The 23,619-nt window shown below is 41.2% G+C and overlaps 3 protein-coding genes across 5 annotated transcripts; 1 reads left to right on the forward strand and 2 right to left on the reverse strand.

Moving 5' to 3' along the window:
• Nucleotides 1–806: 806 nt before the first annotated feature.
• Nucleotides 807–2,733, forward strand: crybgx (crystallin beta gamma X). Its single transcript, XM_030376976.1, has 6 exons — nucleotides 807–909; nucleotides 1,288–1,336; nucleotides 1,541–1,662; nucleotides 1,984–2,119; nucleotides 2,236–2,375; nucleotides 2,486–2,733. Exons 1-6 carry the CDS (start codon nucleotides 866–868, stop codon nucleotides 2,616–2,618), a joined length of 624 nt encoding a protein of 207 aa, XP_030232836.1. The 5' UTR covers nucleotides 807–865; the 3' UTR covers nucleotides 2,619–2,733.
• Nucleotides 2,734–3,571: 838 nt separating this feature from the next.
• On the reverse strand, nucleotides 3,572–5,826 carry LOC115558656 (G2/mitotic-specific cyclin-B2). Of its 2 annotated transcripts, none has more exons than XM_030376969.1 (8): nucleotides 5,644–5,826; nucleotides 5,340–5,453; nucleotides 4,957–5,226; nucleotides 4,713–4,871; nucleotides 4,400–4,636; nucleotides 4,165–4,305; nucleotides 3,978–4,088; nucleotides 3,572–3,847 (listed from the first exon to the last, which is right to left on the reverse strand). In XM_030376969.1, the coding sequence occupies exons 1-8, from the start codon at nucleotides 5,668–5,670 to the stop codon at nucleotides 3,737–3,739; spliced, it is 1,170 nt and encodes a 389-aa protein (XP_030232829.1). In that variant the 5' UTR covers nucleotides 5,671–5,826; the 3' UTR covers nucleotides 3,572–3,736. The 2 variants fall into 2 exon arrangements, with proteins under 2 accessions (XP_030232829.1, XP_030232826.1); XM_030376966.1 differs by having other exon boundaries at nucleotides 4,957–5,229; nucleotides 5,644–5,825.
• Nucleotides 5,827–8,909: 3,083 nt separating this feature from the next.
• cars1 (cysteinyl-tRNA synthetase 1) lies at nucleotides 8,910–23,617 on the reverse strand. 2 transcript variants are annotated; one of them, XM_030376959.1, is made up of 23 exons: nucleotides 23,506–23,603; nucleotides 22,346–22,576; nucleotides 21,200–21,291; nucleotides 20,930–21,018; nucleotides 20,685–20,781; nucleotides 20,291–20,389; nucleotides 19,217–19,354; nucleotides 18,969–19,109; nucleotides 18,679–18,767; nucleotides 18,460–18,581; nucleotides 18,099–18,211; nucleotides 17,789–17,917; nucleotides 17,556–17,685; nucleotides 17,043–17,146; nucleotides 16,822–16,919; nucleotides 14,924–15,113; nucleotides 14,290–14,358; nucleotides 12,848–12,929; nucleotides 12,661–12,741; nucleotides 11,997–12,064; nucleotides 10,829–10,888; nucleotides 10,364–10,447; nucleotides 8,910–10,122 (listed from the first exon to the last, which is right to left on the reverse strand). In XM_030376959.1, the coding sequence occupies exons 1-23, from the start codon at nucleotides 23,525–23,527 to the stop codon at nucleotides 9,994–9,996; spliced, it is 2,457 nt and encodes an 818-aa protein (XP_030232819.1). In that variant the 5' UTR covers nucleotides 23,528–23,603; the 3' UTR covers nucleotides 8,910–9,993. The 2 variants fall into 2 exon arrangements, with proteins under 2 accessions (XP_030232819.1, XP_030232820.1); XM_030376960.1 differs by lacking the exon at nucleotides 22,346–22,576 and having other exon boundaries at nucleotides 23,506–23,617.
• Between the last annotated feature and the right edge of the window lie 2 nt (nucleotides 23,618–23,619).

Genomic DNA, 23,619 nt, shown 5'->3' on the forward strand with positions numbered 1-23,619 from the left:
TGATAATTATATATCTAACCCAAGTATATAACCCATGATCTCAAAAATATAACTTATAAAATACGTTTTATAAACATAATTGTATACCTTTATATACACATAGGTGTTAGGTGAAATGTTGTTTCCAGCATCTCATAGAAACAGAGGTCTACTCACTAACTTTGGTCCACCAGAGCTGGCCATGCACAAACATGAATACGTCTATTATCAGGATGGGTAAGGCATTGTTCTAAAAACACAGCAACAAAATGCTGAATTGATGAAGTTTAAACTGTTGGCACTGCACTCTCTTTGCTACAATTGTGTGTGTGTGTGTGTGTGTGTGTGTGTGTGTGTGTGTGTGTGTGTGTGTGTGTGTGTATGCGTGTGTGTGTTCGTGTGTGTCTGTGTGCGTGCATGGGGTAGAACTATAAACCATGTACATTTCTTTCATGTTTGGTCAGCAGATATATTTTGCTTCATTTTTAAAAGCTTAATGTGTCTGGGCTTGCATTCATGTTTGAATTTGTCTCTGTATGTGTGTTCGTGTGTGTAGGTGTGTGTGTAGCGTGTAGGCATGTGCAAGTATACTTGTATGGATATTGAGTCAACAGACATATTTAGTCTTCCTTTGTGCCATGTGTGCCTCTGTGTTTTTCACTGCGACTTTGCATGTGCGAGAGGTTCATTTGTATGTATATGAATACACTGGGCAGAACTGCAGAGAGAAGACAACATGAGCATTTAGCCCTGTGTGTTTAGCATATCAATGGCTCCAAGGCCCCCCGGTGAGCACCACAGAACCCCTGTGAGCTTTCTAGTCCCCTGTTGCGTGACATGAATTTGCTGTATTTAAGGGCCTTTTTTCTGGCTTCACAGAGCTGACATGAACATCTTCACTAAAGTCACAGGATTAGCCCAACAAACTAGGTAGGTTGACAGTGCCTTGGCCCAAACAGAGCCCTGTGTCCTGAGCACCGTTCCCCTTTTCAAGTGATGACGTGATTATCACACCAGAGCAGTTTTATAGCTTTAAAAAAAACCATTAGAAATCGTAGAACTAACACTTGGAGTCCATATTAGTAGACTTTTACATATTATGTTAGTGTATATATCGTAACTAAGGATATTCTCAGAGGCAATGTGTTATGGTCAACATTATGTAGCCTATATATGTATTGCTTTTTTCGGCATCCATCTTTTTATTCATCTAAACACTTATACATTAACCATCAACCATCATAATCCTACTTTTGAATTTGCTGTTATTTCTGTGATTATTCATTCAAGCTGCCTCTTTCTTCGCAGCAAGCTGGGGTCTGTACTCCAACGTGCCTTCTATGGGTCCAGTGGGAGGGTAAGTAAAATTACTTGTTTAATATAAATTAGGCAGATTTTCAAATGGCTTTACATTATGCTAAAGGTGCTGACAAATTTCAGTTAATTTTTGTCTTCTTGGTTATATTACTGTTAAAATTATATTATAGTATTGGTACCTAAAAAGTACCAGTACCTAAAAAGAAGACATTTAAATTAAATGTCTATTTTCCTTCTATTACAGGTGACCCTTTTTGAGCAGAGGAACTTCGCCGGCAGACGGCTGGACCTGAGTTCCGACTGCCAAAAACTTAGTGATAAGAACTTCCCCGAGAGATGCAACTCCGTGCAGGTGGAGAGTGGAGCGTAAGCATGCAATATGGTCAATGCAATACAAGTATTTGAAAATTATTGATTCCTAAGAGATGTTTCTGAAGCGTATCCTTCTTTGATAAAAATCCATTGAAAAATCCATATAGCGCGCTGTCTAGCGACAAAATTGGAGAACTGATTAGCCTAAGTTCCATGATGGAAATAAAATGAAAAAATCATATAACATGAAAGGCATTTCAACATTGAAAACTTAAATCTACTGTATGTGTAATGTTATGTTACAATGTAACATGTTTGTTCTTAATAAACTTGCATGGTAAAATAAACGTTGATGAGGATGTTGGCCCTTTGTAGATGGATAGGCTATGAACATGATAACTTCCGTGGACGCCAGTATCTGTGGGACATGTCTGAGAGGGGCGAGTACAACTGTCATGACAAGTGGTGTGCTCAGGTGGACCACATCTCATCCGTCCGGGGGATCAAGCAGGTAAGAGACATGGAAAAATAGGATTTCCAAAAACTGCCTGAAATCAAAAAGCAAAGTTATGTGCTGCAAAGAGCTAATCCACCGTTGGTTTAATTGAAAATACACTCTGGCCACAGGACAACAACCCTCCCAGGGCCCAACTGTTTGAGAAGGCTGGCTTCTCTGGTAAGAAAACAGATGTCCAGGATGACATCCCCAACCTGATGACCCGTCACAGCCTGAACAGAGCCGCCTCCATCCGGGTCCTTGGTGGAGCGTAAGTCAAGGCTTTTTCATTAAGAGGATCCGTTATTCTACCAGACCCATTGGCAGATGGAGAGCCCTTTGAATAATGTGACAGTTCATTCTTGTCTCATCTTTCCACAGTTGGGTAGTTTACCAGGAGCCCAATTACAGAGGTCCCCACTACATCCTCGAGAAACGTGACTTCAACAACTCCTCTGACTGGGGTAGCCAGAACAGCACCATTGGATCCATGCGTAGAGTCCGCTTCAACTAAGACCAACTGAGCAGTTCTCCCTTTTCCACACTTCTCCAGGAGAGCAAGGCTCCAATGATCACTTCAAAGAAAACCCGTCAGCATGATGCATCAGAAATAAACAGTGAACGATGAACCCCTCTGTCCCAGTTAATTCATGCTGTCTGGAACAAGGAAATATTTATTGCAATTTGTAATCAAGAACAGAGGGTTGGTGTCAACCAAGTCAATTTGCCACCTCCAAGTTGATTTACCTAGCTATTAAAGTTGGCTTGTGTTTGGGGATTACCATTGTTCCTAGCAGGTGCCAACAATAGCAGACTTGATCAGGGGCCTCATTACAGAAACTTCCGAACTCTGAAATCCTATCCCATCTTGATAGGAAGGCATTTAGGGGGTACGGTATTACAGAAGATTTCCTAACTTAAGAAATCCTATCATAACTTAGCCATCACAGAACTATCCTAAGTTAGGAATTTCTAAAGTTAGGATCCCAAACTTAGGTGGCCATACACCGTCATAAACTCAAAATAACTGTCAAAAAAACTAGCAGCACTGCTAGGTCTGTATGAGAATGAAGAGGAACATCACAACAGAAACGTGATGGCTACCGAGACCGCATAATAATTTGTTAAATTATCCTAACCATATTTTAATAACACCTGCAGATATTTAATTTTGGAAGAAATGCTTTACTACTCGTAGTCTGTACCAATACCCACCATGATAGTACTAGCTTGCCGTTAACAAAGATCCTTTAAGTCTGTTAACGTTAAAAGTAACTCGTTCAATCTCATGCATATGAGTGAAGAAACAGACATAACCTGACGATTTCCGATCGAAAAGTCTGATTGACAGAATAGTTAGGATTACCTTACTTAAGATAGGAGATGGCCAACAGGTTAGGGACCGCTTCTGTAATGAGGCCCCAGAACATCACCCTTTATTATTTATAAAATGAGCCCACGTCAAACTTCAGCAATATGGTTTTATTTCCAAAATGAACAAGTAAAAATCAACAGCAAGTGAGAAGAACCCAATTTTACAAATAGTCATTAAAAAGCCAATTCAGTTTCTCCCAAATAATTCTAAAAATAAATGCAAATAATATGTACATAAAAAAATAAAATAAAAATATGTCAGTGATTGTTAATCAGGGGTGCTGCCATGCTTGTAACAACATCTGACTTGAGCTGAGGAATCAGGCTGATCTTCATTAGTTTGCTGCTGGAGTACTTGGTCTTGACAGCCTGAGATGATGAGTGAAAACAATTAAGACACCATTAGTGGATAGGAGCCATTGCTAAGCACTATATCAATTAATTATTACAAATAGGACACTTCTTGCAGTTTCACCCAACTGCCTGAATATTAACAAACCTGAAACTTGGTTTTGCCCTCATTGACAGTCACTACATTCTTGGCCATGTGCTGCATAATTGGCTTCAGGTGGCTCTCGTCGTAGGTAGCGTAGTGGTGCTGTGTGGGCGACTGTAGGAGAGACGATTTAGTACTCTAGAATGAGACGACTGGAGTACTTTAAACTATAACGCAACATTGAGCTCACCCATGGAAGATCCTCCAGCAGGAGTTGCGAGAAGCACAGGGACGCAGCAGCGATCTCAGAGGGCCGGTAGTGCACCATGTCATAATCCACCAGCGTCAGCTCCATAAGGTACTTGGCAAGGGTATGCTTTTCCACATTGGACTGAAAATAGTAAAGCGTCAGCCGCATTAGGTAAATTACACACCATTTGGTCTACCAGATATTGAAACATGCCCAGCTTCAAACCCCAACTTACATTTGCAGCCTTTGAGGCTCTCCTGAGGAAGTGTAAAGGCAGAGGGCGTCCAAGGTCAAAATTGAGGCACCTGAGAATAAGCTGCTCCATTTGCAGTATCTGGGGCTTGGTGAAAGCGTTGTCAGTGATGTATGCAAAGTCTGCTACCTCTGGACAGTACATCTCCTCATACTTTGAAGCCACCAACATAGCCGTCACACCTGCAAGCTGGAGCTTCCTGCGAGACACAGGCTGAACCTGCAAGTGCAGACGAAAGTATAAGAATCAAGTTAACCAAGGACAACCAAAGCAGTGACACTTCCACTATACTCACCTGTAGAAAACGATCCAGAATGGCAACCGTGAGATACAGAGTCTCTTGCAGTAGCTGGAACCTAGAGTGAACCTGGATCAGCCAGTCGATCAGCAGGGCCCTCATTCTTTCATTGATTTCATAGCCTTGCAAGTACCTCGGTCGCACACTTTGTTTTTGCTATAGAAGAGAAACCAGTTTGAATAAATACAGAGCCAACAGATGAAAAAACATGGCAATACATCCATCTGGAAGTGTAATTTACCTCAAGAGCCATGAGATAGGAATATATGTCCTTCACATATTCAGCACACAACTGTGGCATGTCCCCATCCTGTTCATCAATATCTTCTACAGTCAGGAGAACGTCAGAAAAAGCCTGGCAGAGTTCCTGTTCTTTCATGGAGACGTCAGTTGATTCTTCACACATGGGGAAGACTTCTTGACCTTGAACTGGAGGCAGCAACGGTGCTGCAGCCAGCTTTAGTTTTGCCTTCTGGTTCAGGGTTGGTTTTGTGGTAGCCTTGCCATGAGTCTTCTGATTGGACATTATTATATTTTTACTCACATTGGGCAAAGCCAGTCTAGTATAGATAGATGTATGGATGCAGATGCATGTATAGATAGACGTATAGATAGATATGTTACCTTTGTGTTTAGAACTACACCGGGGGCGTTTGTAAGCTCTCCGAGAGCTGCTCTCCTTGGGCCACCAAAAGTTGATTTACCCATTTTTAATGCGTTCTCTGGGCCAGTGGTGAGCTGAAAATAAAAAGTATTTACTTAATTAGAGTTCACCCCTGCATAACAAATGAGTAAAACTAGCGGAGTTAAGACAACACAGCAAGACCGGTCACATGCTAGCAGATAGCATCTTTAGCAAGCAGTCATGAGTTAACGTTAGTATCGCTGATGTAATGTTGCATATCTAAGCAGTATGTTCTTTACTTACGCCAGCTCTAACTTGGATCGACGACATGGCTGAGTGCAAGATTCGTATTAAAATACCTCGAGGAAAGGTAACGTTACTGGAATACTTCAAACAAACTGTTTTAAAAATTCACCATAAGCTGTTGGAAACGCTGATAAACACTGCTTACCCTGCAACCATTCAAATACCGCTCGTCCACTACTCATTGGTTACAGCTGAGAAAAATGCAAGCTTCTCATTGGTTACTAGATGATTACAGATTGGGTTCAAAGGTTAGTTAAATAATGCTCAAATTGAAGTAGATTTAATTATGGATGGTACCTACATACCAAAGTTGGAAAGATGAAAAAAAATTAAGAATATATAATTTATATGAATTGACTTTGTTAATTTCCAATTGTTTTTGATCAATCGACATACATCATTAATCGACAACCATGCAACATTATGTTTTACTGTAAAGCTAAAACACTAATCTTAACCTTTTGACACACACTATACAACATTTACAAATATTACACAAACATGATTAAGAGTCGAATTCATGTTTCTTTTTCTATGTTTTTGCTAACATTTGCTATTAAAACATAGAAATCCAAAGCGAAGAGATATATAATTAGTGGCTAAGTAGTTCTGAGATTTTACATTAGGGGGGCTTAGCCGAAAGAACGACTTGCATGTTGTTATGGTACATTATGGAAGCTACTCGGTCAGGCAAAGGGGAACATCCAGGGCGTTTTTTTGATCGGGTTACATGTTCTAAATCAATGGGTTATATGTTAAAGGACAATTTGACGAGTGGTCCTTTCTCCCCTTCGAGCAACCGTTTTCATTAAAACTATGGGCCACCTAACTTTTTGGATGAGGTCTAAATAAAAGGACTTAACACCCTTTTAGATCCGTTTTCGATTGAGCTGGGACATGGGGGGACCAATAACCAGTCAGGGGGGAAGGCCCATGGTAAATCAGCAAATCAAGTCGCCACTGACAGCGCTCTGAGCCAATGCCATAGGGCGTGTGTGGTTCCGGAAGTAAATATCCCATTCATGTTCTCCATTGACGTTTTGATTAAAAGCCCTAATGTCGTTACCATCCAAAGTATGCTTACCAGGCGCCGTTCTTATGTGAAACGATGATATATGCTCCCGTAGAAGCTTAAAGACGTAAACATCTAGTTTTTAGAAAAACTCTTTTTATTCCCGATGTCATTTGAAACCACTACACTACCCACAATCCTATGTAACACGATGTCTTTGATTGGTGGAGCTCGCTGTTACCGTGGAAACGTTTATTGCACCCGCGAAAGTCGTTGTAAGAGCTGTAGAGGAAATGAGCTCTACATGTTGAGAAATATGTTGATATAGAATACAAGATGAAAATAAAATATGAATGCGTAACTCGAATAAGAGACTGAATTCACATGCATTAAAAACGAGTAACGTTATTACGAGGTGATTGCAGTCAGGAATTTAGGATCGTACCATGTCGATGACAACACTATATGAAACACTATACGCGCGCGCGCACACACACACACGCACGCACGCACGCACGCACGCACACGCGCGCACACACACACACACACACACACACACACACACACACACACACACACACACACACACACACACACACACACACACACACACACAGAATATATGACCCAACAGGTATTAACAATATAAACAATATAATAATGAAAAGGTTATGAAAAAGCCCAAAAATAAAAGAAACTTAACTTGTGGCTTCTACAGGAGCATATACCATATTTTCATAATATAACGGTGCCTGGTAAGTATACTTTGGATGGTTACAACATAATGTATTTGAATCAAAACCTCTATGGAGAGAACTAATGGCATTTTCACTTGCGGAACCAAAGTGCTCTGTAGAGCTCGTAAGTTCGCCCCTTCTGGTAGACCGCAATGGGACCTTTGAGATCGTAAAATATGAATGGGTTTTAAAGGAGAGAAAGTTATTATTTTCTGGTCCCAGTCTTTATATCCCCTGGATTACACATATGTTGTTTGTTTGTGGACTTTCTCTCCATTGAAACCCATTCGAATTTCCCTAGCCCAGAGGTCCCTTGGGGGTCTCCCGGGAGGGGCGGACTTACGAGCTCTATAGAGCTAGAGCTCGTGAGGGGGCGGTTTGTGAAAGGCTTACATTTGCAGCCTTTGAGGCTCTCCTGAGGAAGTGTAAAGGCAGAGGACGTCCAAGGTTGAAGTTGAGGCTCCTGAGAATCAACTGCTCCATTAGCAGGGCCTTGGGGAAGGTGTGGTCAGTGTTGTATGCTAAATCTGCTACCTCTGGACAGTACATCTTCTCATACTTTGAACCCACCAACATAGCTGTCACACGTGCAAGCTGGAGCATCCTGCGACACAGGCTGAACCAGCAAGTGCAGAGGAAGGGATAAGCATCTAGTTGACCAAAGGCCACCAAAGCAGTGACAATACAAAGTCCCCACTATACCAACCTGTAGAAAACGATCCAGATTTGCGACTGTGAGATACAGAATCTTTTCGAGCAGCTTGAACCTAGAATAAACCTTGATCAGCCAGTCGATCATGAGGGCCCTCTTTCTTTCATTGATTTAATAGATTAATTGGGTCGCACACTTTGTTGTGGGTGTTTTTAAGGATATCGTGCGACAATGCTTGGCAGAGCTCCTCTTCTTTCATGGAGATGTCGGCCAACTCCTCAGGTATGGCAGGGGGCTCGATAGAGCATGAAACGTAGGTACTACTATCACAAACTTGTGAATGATCTTCTGGTTCAGGGCTTGTTTGGCGGTACATCTGAATGGTAAACTCTGCATTAGCTTTTCCCCCCTTTAGAAAAATGTGAAATCAATAATAGAAGCAAAACAAAGTGACATTTAGTGGCATTACCTTTCTGTTAACAGCTACACTTGGAGCGTTTGTAAGCTTTCAGAGTGCTGTTTGCCTTGTTGTGTCCCTGAGTAAGACACTTAACCCTAACTGCTCCTGACGAGCTGGCTGTCGCCTTGCATGGTTGACTTTGTTGTCGGTGTGTCAATGTGTGTATTAAGTCACTTTGGATAAAAGTGTCTGCTAAATGCCCTAATTGTAGTAAATACTGTTTCAACACATGAATATAATAAACTATTTGGCACTTTTATACAAAAATGCATAACGAATAGCACACAAAACAAATAGTTTGAATGCATCTATTATTGATGCAATATTAATTAATTGCAAATTGTTCCAGATCTGAAGGCTCATCAAGTTCTATCTTCTCAAATGAAGTAAAAATTACATTAATTCAATAGGATGGCAATTTTATTAAATTTCAACAGGTCAACAGGTATGTCCTGCGTAAAAGGTACATGTATCTATCCTAAACTTCTATATAGAACTGCAGTTCACAAGATCCTCTCAGAACGTTATTAAACACTTCAAACATCATATATATGGAGGGTATAGAATGAAAACCGCAATGACCCTTTTTCTTCATAATAATTCTGTGTGTAGGACTCCCACCTTCCCAGAGGTTCCATAGACCGCCATCATCAATTCAATGGAAACTACTTCTGACTACTACTTCCTTACAGGCCACCTATTCTTTCATATAACTGCCATATAACCACGGCAAAAACAATAAGTTACAATATGAATACATTATTATGCAACCCCATTGGACGGCTGAATAATCTAGTCAATAGTAAGCATCATGTATGTTATTGGAAAAACCTTTTGTTTAGATGTTAGAAAGAGCTGGCTCTGTTTGAATCCTTGTGTTCGCCTTACTCACGATTTAGCCAAAATCCATTGAAAGCAAATAGATTTCTGATGCCAATAAATACCATCAAATGGCAACTTATTGCGGCAAATATAATGGCATCAATATAGAATTAATATATTGGCTTTGCTTATTGGGAACTTGAACCAGCATATCAGTTTATCGTTCGAAAAGCTTAAGCAATGACCAGCATAAACATTTTAAAAATAATAAATATTTAGGTTGATAGTAAAAAAAAAAAAAAGAAGCTTTAACAGCATTTGCTAAACACAAAGGCAGAATCATTTTGGTCATTGGCAGCTCCTTCTGATAGCAGCCACATTTCTTTATAGACAATGCTTTCAGGTTATTCCAATCCCTTCCCCAGTTTACTTTAATTTAATAAAAAATAGGAAACATATTATGATTTGCTATTTAATGGTGGTGTATGTTGTAAACACAAAAGGTAGTGATAAATCAACTTTCCTTTAACATTATCTAGTTAGGCTTTTCTTCTGTGTGTCCGTTTCCCTTTATTGTTCTGACAAACGAGATGCAGAGGTGTCGAGCCAGCATCACTGGCCTGAATATTTCTTTCCTAGGAGAGATAAGTTCTGTGTGCAACACTCAGCTGCCATTCTGGTTCATCTGGAGGTTATCACGGTGTAGTTTATCTTGCGCCTCGTAGAGCTTACGCAGTTTCTTCGCCTGTCCTTTACTGATTTCCTTTCCTTCCAGGTCATGAGTGGGAAATCCCTGGATAAAAGCAAATTGTATAATTTCAGCCTCCAGGACAAAAAATAATTAATAATTAATAAAGAGACATCGTTTTTGGTATTGGTCATATAATTCCACAAACTCAATAGTCAATATGATTCAGTATGATTTTGTAGTGTGTCAGAGAATCAGAATTAGACCAAATCGAGGGGATGAACTGACTAGTTAATGAACAGTGCTGTGATTCATTCCAAAGCACATTAGTAGCTAATATAGTTACCGTTTCATCAAACTTTGAGTATTTGTCAGCTTCTTTGAGAAACATCTCACACGCGGGAATCTTCATCTTTGCAAGTTTGGCCATCTAAAATTGACACAGTAATTAGTCAATTAATTCAGAAATTATGATAACAGATCACCAGAAAGTATTCTCTATGTCCCTAAAATGTGTCATATTTAACAGAGGAAGATGCTATTATGCTCGATAGCTAGGATGTATAATCTTGGTATAAGCTGGATATTCATTGGGATGTTCATTGGGGTCAAGAGAAAATATGGCGGACCAAACTAAGTTTTAGCCCATTTTTAGCTCAAGTGTAGAACTAGCTTGGCTTAGTTAAGACGCTGGCCGGATGCAAGAAAAAGCAATGCTGCAACGGTTATTGATACAGAAGATTGCGTTGGTGGTCTTCCTCATCTGCTCCAATTCCTGTTTATGAGAACGGTTTGGTATTTATTAACTGACCTCCTGTTCTTGTTTCTTTCTAGTAGCCTCTTCCTTCTTCTTTCTCTTCTCCTCTTCCATCTGCGAAAAAAACCCCAAATATTAAATTATAGACCTGCGACTTAAATCATAGAAGTTTGCTACATTAGGAAAACAACAAGCTGTGATTTGGTCATGAGGTATTGAGCATACTAAACAGGCACTTTTATTTTTGCATTTTCTTGTGCCAAACGTAAAGGCCTGGGTATTTTTGGCACAACAAAGCGTGCATGTACACTTATTTGTTTCCAAATGCTCTAATGTTCAGGGCCCGGTTTCTCGATAACGTACACTCTTAGCGCACCTACGTTTAGACGTATCAACGTTGTTTACCTCTATAGGCGTGGTTCCTGAGCGGCCTCTTAGGAGTCTTCTTAGGAAACACTCCCTACGTCGTTCGTAAACGCTGTCCAGAAAGAACATGCTGCATGACAGCGTTCTAAAAAAAATTGCAGTCTTTGCGAATAAAACATTGCTCGAAATTCTTCTAGTAGGCCTTAACATTTATTTAACCATGGGCGAACATAGCATAGCCTACAGTGATTTAAAAAAGTATATAGCAGCGGAGGAGATTGAGGCAATCACATCCTTAATTACATCTGTCGATACCGTTCAAATTAGGCTATTGATTTTCTGTTTACAAAAGGTGTCTGGTTTCTCTTTACAAAAGGTTTCCCATTATAATTGCCTTAATTTTAAAGACAGTTTTGTAGTAAAATAAATACAATATTTATTTTTTTATTGGAAGCGAGTCGAGCTGACATCGCCTGCTGTACCGTATATGTACTGTACTGTATATTGGTGAAACACAACACTGCCAATGTGGCAGTTCCATGCACAAAGGGGATTTCTAAAGGTTACTGTACAGTGGCGGCGACAAGCGTCATGAGCTGAACCATCACTACGGTAGAACTAAAAAGGTTCTATGAGCGCTTCAGACCAACCTTACAAATGAACGACGTACGAAAGAGATTTGTAGCAATGAACGTTTCCAGAAACATGCGGTGATGTTAAGGTAGAACTTTAAGTAGCAGTTACGAATGACGTAGCGTTAAGAAGACTTTAAGAAGGTTTCGGGAAACCGGGCCCAGAAAGATGACGAAGCCAACACAACCACACTACAACTTCCAAAAAACTCTCTGCCCCATACCCTTTTCTTCTCTTCTCGTTCCTTCAGCAGGGTCTCTTTGTCCACCAGCTTCACCACTGTAGGGAGACCTGTACCAAACATTAATTGTTCAGTCAAAAATATATAAAGGGAAACATATGGATAACGGTCTCAAAGCAACATGCTCATGGCTCTCACTAAGTCGGGGAAAGAGGCCTTTTGGTTTTCTCAACCCTGTGTCTGCAGTAAGAGCTTCAGCTACAGGACCTAATCACTCTTAGTTCATTGAATTCCGTTTTGAAACAAAGGGAAGCACAAACTATTGGAAATTATAGATGTTTGAACTAATATCTACCATTCTATTGCCATGCTGATATGTTAAGCTTTATCTTTTTTAAAAGATCATGTTCTGCTGCCCTTGTAAGCCAGGTCTCTCTTGGAAAAGATATTTGTAATTTCAAGTGACTGGTAAAATGAAGGTTAAATAAAAAAAGACGAATAATGTACTGCAATGGACTCAATCGACAAGACACAAGTCTTGAACGATTCAAGTTCGACTGTGATTTTATGATAAATAGTATAATAATTCAGCATGGATGTCCAACATGAGTAGGGAACCTTGAGCGCGGCCTGGGTATTTTTGTCCTCATGGCTGCAGCTCAAAGTCACAGTACTGTGCATCCACCCACTCCCCCTCCACCGGTACCTTCGTGATCCTCTAGTCGAACGCCCAGATCAGGCAAGGTGTCATCCCGGACCACGTCACACAGCTGTAGCAGCTCCGTCACTGGAAATTACATGAAGGACTTGATTATCCTAGAATCGTGACGACGGGCGAAGGCATGTACCTAAACCTACCAGGCTAAGGAATTAACGCGGATTAGAATACATACCCTTCTGCTCTCTTGCAATTCTCCGTACATTTTCTCTAAAGTCTGAAAGCACTTTCAGATATGGCATCAATGTGGTTTCCAGCTGAAAAATACAAAAAAGGTTGGATTTAAATTATGAAGTCAGTAATATATACATGTATTTAAATATTGGAAATATTATGGAAACTAGAGTTTCCATAATACCAACCTCTAGTTGTCATTAAATCCATAGCAATAATGTGGAAACCCCAGTCGATAATGTAACCAATCTCAGAGCGCATAATATAATAACATTTTGCCTACAATGTTACAACATATAAACATTTTTGGTTCACCTATAATGTAATGAAGCAAAGAAAATAATTTCCTCCTTATGTTATAAAGCAAGCATAATAATATTCTACTTATAAGCCGTTTTCACACATTTTTGCCGCATTTGAATATCAGGAGAATTGACCCTGAGGGTGATTCACACTTGATGCTTTATATATGGACATCGATGTCGTTTAGACATCAGTAGAATCAACAGGGGGTTTAGGGGGGTGGGCTTGCAATGTGCCGGATATGACGTAGGGTCTAAGTTGGCAAGAGGCGGGATACGTGTGGCCGCTGTCACTGTAGTTTGTTTTGATTTGACCATAGACAAAATGGAGGCAGAACTCATCGCGATCATCTTAAATGTTGCTAAAATGATGCATCATATATTCTGTTGCATCCACAAAATCCGAAGCATCGATCGATGAGAGATTAGAGCACTAATAAGAGACAAATGGAAGAAACAACGAAGAAAAATATAACTAACACTTGGACAATTTTAGTTGATTTCTGTGTTTAACTGAGAAAACCGGGAGTGGAAGGATGGGACCCTATAATGTTCAGCTGACTGTTGTCAGTAATAATAATAATAAAAAAAAATCCGTACACATGCAGCTGTGAACAAATGTATTTGTTCACAGCTGTGTCTTTAAGATCACGTGACTTGTGTGTTGATATGCCGGTCGGCGCTATGTTTGAAAGGGGGACGGAAGGGGGGAGGGGGTATATCAATATCGCAAGGCATTGCGGGATGCGGGATCAATCTTGGTGTGTGTGTATGTGGTGTCCTGCGCTGTCTTTGTTTTGAAACGTCTGCGTCAGCTTGCGCGTGTGTGTGTGTTCTTAGGCGTTTCTGTGTGTGCGTATGACGTGTGTATGACGTGCATGTATGCGTGTGCGTGTGCAGTGTTCTACGCTGCCTTTGTCTTAATACGTCTGCGTTACCGCTCGCATGTCTGTTTTCGTGAGAGTGTGTGTGTGTCTGTGCGTGCGTGCGGTGTATGTGTGTGTTCTTGCGTGCTGTGAGTGTGTGTGAGCTGCAGGCTGCTTGCCACATGCGCACTGTCCAACTTGAGTAAAATATCTGAAACAGAAAGACCAGAGATTTTGTACACAGAACTAACTGTCAAGGATTCCGTCATACTTACATCTATGTCTTGGCCTGTACCCCCGACTGGGAAACCAATCGGCTGGGCTCCTTCAATGGCACCAAACGTCTAGGGCAGAGCAGAGATCTGATGAGTGCCTCATAGTGTAGAATTATGACATTATTGCAAGACAGACTTGAGCAGCCCACCATTCAGTGGACATGAACAGCTTCCTCAACATAGGAGTTGTAACTGAGCAGTCTTCATCTGCCTTTGTTCCAAATTACATTTAACTTTTACTTTGTATTTAATGTGCTGTAGGTCAGTTTAAAGCAGAAAAAGCAGAAGAGAGTATTATTTGGAAAATAAACAACCCCCCGTCCCCCGAAAACACCATCCCTCTTTTCTCCCTCACTCGCTGCGTTATAAAAATAAAAAACACATTGTGAGAGAATGTGAATGATGATTAGACCAAATCAGGGAAGAAACACTCTGATTGGCCAGAAACACGCTAGAATTAGATAGAGGCAGCCTGAAATATAAATCAGCTCAGAGGCACTAAGGCATTCCACTCTATCAGATATTCTCTAAGGGAATTTTTACCCAGCTGATGGATGGCTATTGTATTTCTAGGAGATTATACTCAACGTATAGCTCTTCAAAATTACCTACAGCACCTTCAAGACATCCTCACCTTCAACATGGCTGTCAGGTAGGCGGCAATGCTGTCCAACAGCATAAGGTTGGGCTGGAGCTTGGCACTCTTCCTGCTGGCGATGTAGGTGTTGCTCTGACTGACCAGGGCCCTCATCTCCTCCATGGCAGCGCGCGTGTCCACGTTATCACAGAGTGCCTCGTGAACGGCCGACTTCCTCTCATAGAAACTATAAAGCAACATATATACATTGTCATACATGCATTACTGTTGGTGTATGTGTAGGTGTGTGTGCATGCGTCAATGTTTTGATTGGATTTATATATTTGTTGCCCACAGAAGACGATTCAGAATGTGTGTACACTGATCCCAAATATTTGCTAGTTGTGCTTCGCAAAAGGATATCCGGAATACTGAGTCCCGATCGACAAATACACATTTTTAAGTTGTGTTTAGTAAAAAATATATCCAAACTCCCTTTCTGAGCCAAATTCCTCATGTGAAATAGTGTTAAAGCATTTGTAGACCTTGTTGAGTTTTGTCCAATATGTACTCTAGCTGATCTGTTACATAAAATGGTATTTAAAATATAGATGCATTCATAGCATACACCTGTAGATGGCGACATGCATATCAAAGGAATGAGTTGTAACCCACAGAAAAGTTAAATAATAAAGTCCAATAAAAAGTTCCATATTCCTGGGCAATCATATTAACTTTTTTTCTGGGTCGTCATATAATGTTTGTCCTGGGCCACTATATTAATGTTTGACCTCGGCCATCATATTTAACAATTATTAAAATATGCAAACAATTATAAAAATAAACAATTATTTAAATAAGTGAACAGCCCCCTCGACCTTCGACCTCGGGGGCTGTTCCCCACTATTCACGGAGCCTGAGTTGAATAATTGTTTTCGTATATACTACACGTGAACACAAATAAACAAGATAATAAAAACAACTAATGATATTTTTTCTTTTTTGTTAGCGGTTTATTTATTTTTATTAGTGTGACGAGACGACCGTCACGCTCGCAATACACTATCCTGAGTTTGAGATCTTAATCATGGGATATGACCAATACCCCGAGATAGCGAACCAATCAAATTGCGACATCTTAGGAGGTTCACGTGTAGCATATACTAATTAGGTTTAGCCTGGGCTGTCATGTAATTGTTTGCTCTTGGCCATCATTTTAATGATTGTCATGTTATTTTTTTGTTCGTGTTCGTGTGTTCGTGTGTGTGTGTTGCTTTTTTAGACTCCTTGATTTCCCCAAAAATTGTGTTAGGCTGAGAGAGGCTGAGGGTTTTGGGAAAGAGTGGGGCGTGTTCCCATGGTTACAACCAATGCCAACTGTTATACTTCTTTTGTACCATCATTGTGTAACTGTTATGAATGTTATAGTAAGCGATATTACATATGAAATCCTTCACACACCGTAGCGTTATACTATCTATGTCCGGGAAGCCTTACCCTCGGACGTGGATATTAAATACATTGCTGCTCAGACGGAGCTTCACCTGCCACACCTGCCGCACTAGACAACAACTTGTTGCATTAGACAACAAGTGCCCGATAAGCCCAACTTTCTCGCAGACACAGAAGTCAACTGCCGCCCAGAGCTCCACACGTCCACACAAACCGAGGCGCCAGAGCCCCTTGGTCGGGATGTCAGACTGCCTCGGAGAAGGTAGTCTGACTTCACAAAAAGAATGACACCTGCGTTCGCAGCAAAGTGGAACGTTCATATGGGATTTTACCCCTTTTTTTCTGTAAATTGGCGACTTATTTAATTAACAGTGATAAATGGCAGATCACTATTTTGACGATCATGTCAGACAAATGCCCACGTTTAAAAAAAAAAAAAAAAAAATTGAGCTCAGTTGCTCTTTAAACCAGAGACAGCCCACGGACAGTGCAGCTCTACGTACCATTTGTTCAGGTCCATCTCGGCTGCTTCCCACTTCTCAAACTGACCGGTGATGTCAGTGGGACAGCGCAGAATGTCTTTCACATTGAGGAAGAACTCCTATAGGGGGTCAGGGAAGCCAATTAGTGACCAGTTCACACATTGGATTCAAAGACTGGTTCAATAAAAAGGAAAAGGGCAAAACGTCAATCAGCAGTGATTCACCAGCTGTGATCCACCTACATTCATGAACTTCTCGTACTGGACGGCAGACTCCATGGTGTTGGCCGAATAGTCCAGCGTGTCCTTCCAGGAATGCATGAGGAACGCCAGGCGGAGTTGACGAGCTGCAGGGAGAGACCAAGACAGCAATTGTAATGTCATAAGACATCAAACATCAAACTTGAATTAATACAAATTTCCAAGGGTTCTCATCTCGGAATGCCTGGAACAGGGAGCTCCAAACATCCGTTACTGGAAAGAAGGCGGGACTTTGGATGGAGCGATAGTACTTTCAGTTACAAGGGATTAGAGGCGAGGCTTCTGATTGGGCGGTATCCATTTACATTTTAAGGATATTACTTTGTCATATATGGAACAAGGATACCTCTACATTACAGGACTTTCACTCAGCCTAATTAATACGTATGCATAAGAATGTTCTCAAGTTCTACCTTAGATGGAAGCTGTGTTTGTGGAATGAGGGGATTTCAATGGAGGATTACAAACTGATCTTTCAATCTTAATTTGAGTCACCTGAATTATTTGCCAAGGCATCCTTTATTGTGATGAAATTCTTAAGAGACTTAGACATCTTGCAGCCTGCAATTGTCAGGTGGCCAGTATGCAGGAAGTAGCGGACCCAATTATCATTCTCAAAGAAAGCCTATGGGGGAACAATACATGTCAGTAAATATAACTTAATTTTCACTTGAACAACTGCATCCTTAGGCTAGTTTTACGGTATGCAAAAGAAAGGATTTCTCTACCTCAGACTGAGCCAGTTCATTGTCATGATGGGGAAAGCGGAGATCAAAACCCCCTCCATGGATATCCATTGATTCTCCCAAGATGGAGCCCGCCATGGCAGAACATTCAATATGCCAACCAGGCCTCCCCTGTCAAGTAGAAAACACGAAGAGTTACAATCAACTTATTATAACAAGCAGCTTTTAAGGACTTTCCTCTAGAAAGATAATTAGCTGGTCTATTAGAATACTGTACAACCTATCTTCATATTTTGTACAATTTATTTTTAAATTCAAATAAAAAGTTCTGTAGTTCCTGTTTGAGACCCACCTTCCCCCAGGGAGAGTCCCATGAAGGCTCCCCAGGCTTTGAGGCTTTCCACAGGGCAAAGTCATTCGGGGAGTGTTTCTCACTCAGCCTTTCAGCAGAGATGCTCAGGTCTCCTAACAGTCAGACAAAGGGCATCGTTAGCAAACAACGGCAATGCATGGCAAGGTCTGTCAAAACATTCATCATCATAAACAGTCATGAGTGGTTGAGAGAGTGGTCCTCAAAGATCTTTAGTAAATCAATTTATAAATTAAACAGGAACAGGAAAGTTGCGAGATTCCCACTTAGCAAGTCTTGCGGGTGGTGTATAATGCATCTTGAACACACCAATACATAGTGATAATAACAATGCAATTTTTACCTTCTCCTTCTTGCAATGCTTTCTGGTCACCAACTGCTTCAGGCACTAGTTTGCCATAGGAGTGTTGTTTACTAGAATCAAATTTACTAGTGTCAAAGTAAACAGAACCGTTTGACTCATACCTGAAAAGAGAGAAAGGGGGGGTGGGGGTGTTATTAGAGAGATGCAAATTCATTCCAAGATCTACATAGGCATCTTGATGTATGGTTACTCTCTTACCCATAGCCATTAGAAACAATTTTCTTAACAAAGTCCACAATCTCCGGCACATATTCACTGACCCTGGTAAGCACGTCAGGAGGAAGCACCTGATTATGAAAAAACAAAACAAAATAATTTCAATCATCCAACATAGTTGGTAATGACTAGATAAAGGCTTGATGTGTTTTTATACACATAATCAATCTGTTATACAATACATCCATACATATACGTATTTTCATTGCTTTAACTTCAAATAAGGTGCCTGTATGATATAGCATTACAAAACGTGTTTGACGTCCACCTACATTCAGTGCAGCCATGTCAGCGTGGTACTCCCCCTCCCAGTACTTGGGCAGAGTTGAGAAGATGGAGTTCTCCGTGACCTGACTTCCAAACTGGTTATCCAGCCAGTCAGCCAGCAGGTCCTTAGCACTCTCCAGTAGCACCTTAGTTAAAAAAATATACAGATAAAAAAGTGACCGATTACAGTTATAATTACAAATAGAAAAGCAAACACTAGAAAAAAATGACAATTTAACACACACTCCCACACCTCGGCATGAATGGGGTGTTCCTTGCTGTGCACGGCGGCCTGCAGGGGGCCCAGGACAGCGGCCACTGCAGCATCCAGCCTCTCAAGCATCTGCCTCTTGTCTGGGTCTGTCGTCTCCGCAAGCTTCTGTTGGAAAGGCTGTCACACACACACACACACACTTCTTTTTAAGATTTTAATTTAGTTGTGTCCAATTAATCCAATAAAGAAGATTTGCTATTTGCTTCTCATTCTACAATAAGTGATGTTTGACATCAATTGTATAGTAATTCAAAACAACAATTTCGGTCATGTTTACACAATATAACATCTGCAGGCCATATGATGGATCTTAGCTATCTGCAGCAGAGTCAAACCAACTACGGTTATTAATGGCGCGTTTCCACCGACGGTTGCGGGTCGGTTCGGTATGCAAAGGTGCGGAACTGTTCGCGTTTCCACTGCCAAAAGTGGGCGGGGTCCAGACTGAGCTGTGATAAGCCGTACTCATCTCGCAGTACTCCTCCGTTGGGGCACTGAGACGTCTGAAAGGGTGCCAACAAGTTCAAGCTACACACACCGTCCGTTGATTGGTCGAAAGAATCGTCACTTCCGTGCGACAGGGGGATAATAAGTACCAGCGTGGTATTTCTGGACAACGGCGAAAGCTTCGTTTATTGAAGAAAATGTTGCGCAAAAGTTTGCCGTCCTACTTGGATTTCCTACATTGTTGATCTTTGTTCATTGTGTCACGTTCTTCTTTTTCATTGGATTTATTAGCAGGCTACACCGTGTCGGGCTGCTACGAAGTCACGATGCTTACGTAGCTGCCGCTGCTATCGCCATCCGGCTTAAATCCCGCTCTACCATAAGGGTACTGTCGGCGGTGGAAACGGGAGCCCTAACTGAGCTGAGCCAAACCGCACCTTCATTACTTGGCAAAGGCGTGCTGGGCCGAAGCGCACCCGCCGGTGGAAATTCGCCATAAGTAAAGGATGCATTGTTTGGTGACAGAACGATGAGTTGTGTTGGTCAGTCAAAATGGCAAGATAATATGTTTTCCCGTTGAGGAGCTTGTTGTGTGTTAGGCCTCACCCCTCTGGCACTCAGAACATCCTGTATTATTTGAGATGCTTCAGGTTTCTTCTTCTTGTACTGCTCCAGAAGGTAGTTCTGTCTTGCCCTCTTGATTATCTGGAAGACAGAAGCACAAACATCCAACCTAGAGACACAAATCAAACTGCTTATGGGAATCCTTAATTATCTAACCACCTGAGCAACCGTCTTTCAATTTTGCCATGATAAAAATAGCATTGATGTGGTGTTATATTCTCCACATAGCTATACGAAACCTGTCAGTTAACTAGCACCATTTACGAGACAATGTGTAGGTGAATAACGACTAATACATAATTCAGGTCGAAGAGCACGTCATCTACCAAGAACATTTAGCATTTAAAAGTTGAACAAGTGATATATACCCACTTACTTTGTCATCTATGTCTGTGATATTCATGCAGTAGAGAACGTCATATTTGAAATAGTCTTTGAGTATCCTTCGCAGTATATCGAAAGATATGTACGATCTGCAGAATCAAGCACAGTAAAATTCTGCAATGTTGAAATACAGATGCATTAAGTAAGGCATGACGACGTTAAATATTAATTGCACAACCATCGAAGTTGTTCACATGATAAGACCTGCTCCTTTTAGGTCCACAGCTGATTATTTACCTTGCATGTCCCATGTGAGATGCATCATACACGGTGGGTCCACAGCTGTACCACAGCACTCTGTTCCCATTCTGGGGAACAAACGTCTCCTACAACATGAAGCGATAACACATGGTTCGGTGGGCTGCTTTGGTTCGAATCCACAGATATGATCTTGGAATTATTCTGGGATTCTGTTTGATAAATGGTTGCCTTTTTAAAAGCTAAAAGTGAAAAAGAAAAAGTTGCTCAGCAAAGATCCAATGCATGAGAGAAAGAGCGCCTGGCTACCTTGGTTCTGGTCAGACTGTTGTAGAGCCGCAGCTGGGCCACCTCTGTTCCAGCGGGGGCCGCCCAGGGTGGCTGTGTTCGCTTCCCTTTCACTGAAGTAACGTTTGGATAAAGATGGGTTTAAATGACTTTGAGAAACAATACAAGGAATTGAGACAGATGACTATTACTTTTCTAAACGCAATGTCCGATGCTTTTCTGAGAGGATACAATAAACTATGGCAAAGAATCTCTGACTAACCCCCCTATACCGAACATCTTAACTAAACATCTTAACTACACCTATGAAAGTAGGGCCAGTGCCACGATCGGTTAACCATTCAAACACTTTGAATTTTAGCATACAACAAAGGACTGAATTGATTACTTCGAACAAGCCTGTTCTGTGGTTAGTCATAGGGTTAAAATTCACCCCACTTTTATTCATTTTCAGAGTTTATGCTTCAATTAGAAACTAATCAATTGAGCTTCTTTCACAGGCTGTTCCATATTAGGAACCTTTTCTCCATTTGTTTCATAAAAATGTGATGAAGTACAACTCGACTAATAGCAATGAATCATCTTAAGCCTTAGATAACGGCGGTTCACTTTAGTATTCAGTTTCTGCAGCTATGTCTTTGCGTCAAAAGCAGTACAATTCCAGGAAGTGAGCAGTAACCACTACATAGCACCAACTTTCATGGGCCATACCAAATCTCAACCCAACCCTAAGTCTAGTGGCCTGGATGACTTCAAAAGGTAAATATAACTAAAGGAAATTAGGCGAATAATGCTTTTCTTTCTACCAAAATAATGACATACAAATGCACTTCATGCTTAAGACATTAAGCACAACGTTGTCCATCCATTTCCATGCAACTTATGCATTTTTAGAGGGTTAGGCTTTCTCTGATCTCCCACTAACAAAATAATTCATGCCAATGATACATATCAGGGTTTCACAAGGTGTGCGCAGGCAAAAACATTGATTGTTTTAGAAATTAAAAGGACTCTGGGATGGGGACCAATGCAGGTATTGTGAAGCAGCCAAGAACTGCTCCCACCTTAAGTCTGAAAGGCTGGTTTCATGTACCCTGCCTGGGGAGTGGGGATAGCTCCAACGAGCCTTCCACTACTCTTGTTGAGGGGCTTGTGCGATCTACTCACTGCTGCTGCTCTGAGGGCTGAGATCCTGCTGCAGCGCAGCTATGTGTCTGTACCAGCGCAGAGCGTGGACATGTTGCGGTGCGGGGGCCCTGTTGAGGAGCTCAAAGGCCTCCTGGTCTGCCTGAGAGGGGCTGAACCCAGCCAGGTAGCTGCGTGAGGCCAGGTACTCATTCAAGGCACATGCCAACTCAGCCTCTTCATTTATTTGTACCAAGAAGCCATATTCAAAGGCTGCAGAAACAAGAGGGCACACGTCCGCAAGTAATTATCGAGAATACAGGCTACACTTTTCTGATCCACGTTTTACTACTGGTATGGAACACAGAATGCAGGCCTCTCGGACATGGTTTATAACTGACATTTAATTTCCACCAGTTGCTGAAGAGAATAAAACCGCTGGGGGCAGGTATTTTCAAACATCACCTGACAGCCATTTAAACAGTAACCTAGATATCACAATGTACGCCTACGTTTGGCGTAAATTGTTTACAGCGGTTCAAACTGATATGTTCTACGCTTCCCAAAATAAACAAAAGGACGTTATGAAAATATCAGCAACAAAATTTCATCAACGAGTGTTGTTGGTTCTTAGTGATAGCAAAAGCCTGTGTTTCATCGTTACAAATACAACAGTAATAGTGAGAGCAATGTAACCTTTTGCCCAGAATAGTCATGCGGGCGTTATTCTCATATGTGAAACTGAAACCACAGATTACTAGGCATGTTCCGGGAAAGTTTCATTAAAGCAAAATTCGAATACATTTCTTAAATACTCTTTTTTTTCTTCGCTAAAGTCTGAGAATCCTCCCTGAACAATGACAGCTTACGGTTATGGCTTAGGAACTGTGTACCAGCAGTGAGACCTCTCGGTTGATGCATTTTTTTCTCACTGGGATGTTGTTCTGATAAAACGGAATTTGAGTATCGATAAAATAACACAGTGGCTTTCCCAGGTTAAGAGTAATGTTATCACCATCAGCTAAGCACAGTCAAGCATTATGCATTATGTCGCTATAACCGGTTGGACGCTTGGAGGTTTCTGCCGGCGTTTTGGCTTATCTATCTGCAATAGATCATTGCAGCTAAAACATTAGATATTCTCAACAAAACCGAAAAGTATATACGCGTGTAAATGGGTCAGCAAGGGAAAAATGAAATACCTTGATCACCCGAGCTCGACATTTTCCAGTGTGGTTGGATGATGCAACAACAACGTGTCCGGAAGAGGAGCCGTATGCAACTAGGAACCTTTCGGTTTCAAAACATCCATGGGA

Source organism: Gadus morhua, chromosome 14 (genome assembly GCF_902167405.1).
Source record: "Gadus morhua chromosome 14, gadMor3.0, whole genome shotgun sequence".
Lineage (NCBI taxonomy): Eukaryota > Metazoa > Chordata > Actinopteri > Gadiformes > Gadidae > Gadus > Gadus morhua.

Coding starts and splice junctions, on each gene's coding strand:
- crybgx (XM_030376976.1), top strand. CDS start 866: ATGAACATCTTCACTAAAGTCACAGGATTAGCCCAACAAACTAG. Junction 910..1,287: donor GGATTAGCCCAACAAACTAG/GTAGGTTGACAG, acceptor CTTTCTTCGCAG/CAAGCTGGGGTCTGTACTCC. Junction 2,376..2,485: donor ATCCGGGTCCTTGGTGGAGC/GTAAGTCAAGGC, acceptor ATCTTTCCACAG/TTGGGTAGTTTACCAGGAGC.
- LOC115558656 (XM_030376966.1), bottom strand. CDS start 5,670: ATGTCGTCGATCCAAGTTAGAGCTGGC. Junction 5,454..5,643: donor CGATCCAAGTTAGAGCTGGC/GTAAGTAAAGAA, acceptor TTTTATTTTCAG/CTCACCACTGGCCCAGAGAA. Junction 4,306..4,399: donor GAGCCTCAAAGGCTGCAAAT/GTAAGTTGGGGT, acceptor TACTATTTTCAG/TCCAATGTGGAAAAGCATAC.
- cars1 (XM_030376959.1), bottom strand. CDS start 23,527: ATGTCGAGCTCGGGTGATCAAG. Junction 18,768..18,968: donor CTGACATGGCTGCACTGAAT/GTAGGTGGACGT, acceptor TTTCATAATCAG/GTGCTTCCTCCTGACGTGCT. Junction 10,889..11,996: donor AACGAGAAGAGAAGAAAAGG/GTATGGGGCAGA, acceptor TTTTTTTCGCAG/ATGGAAGAGGAGAAGAGAAA.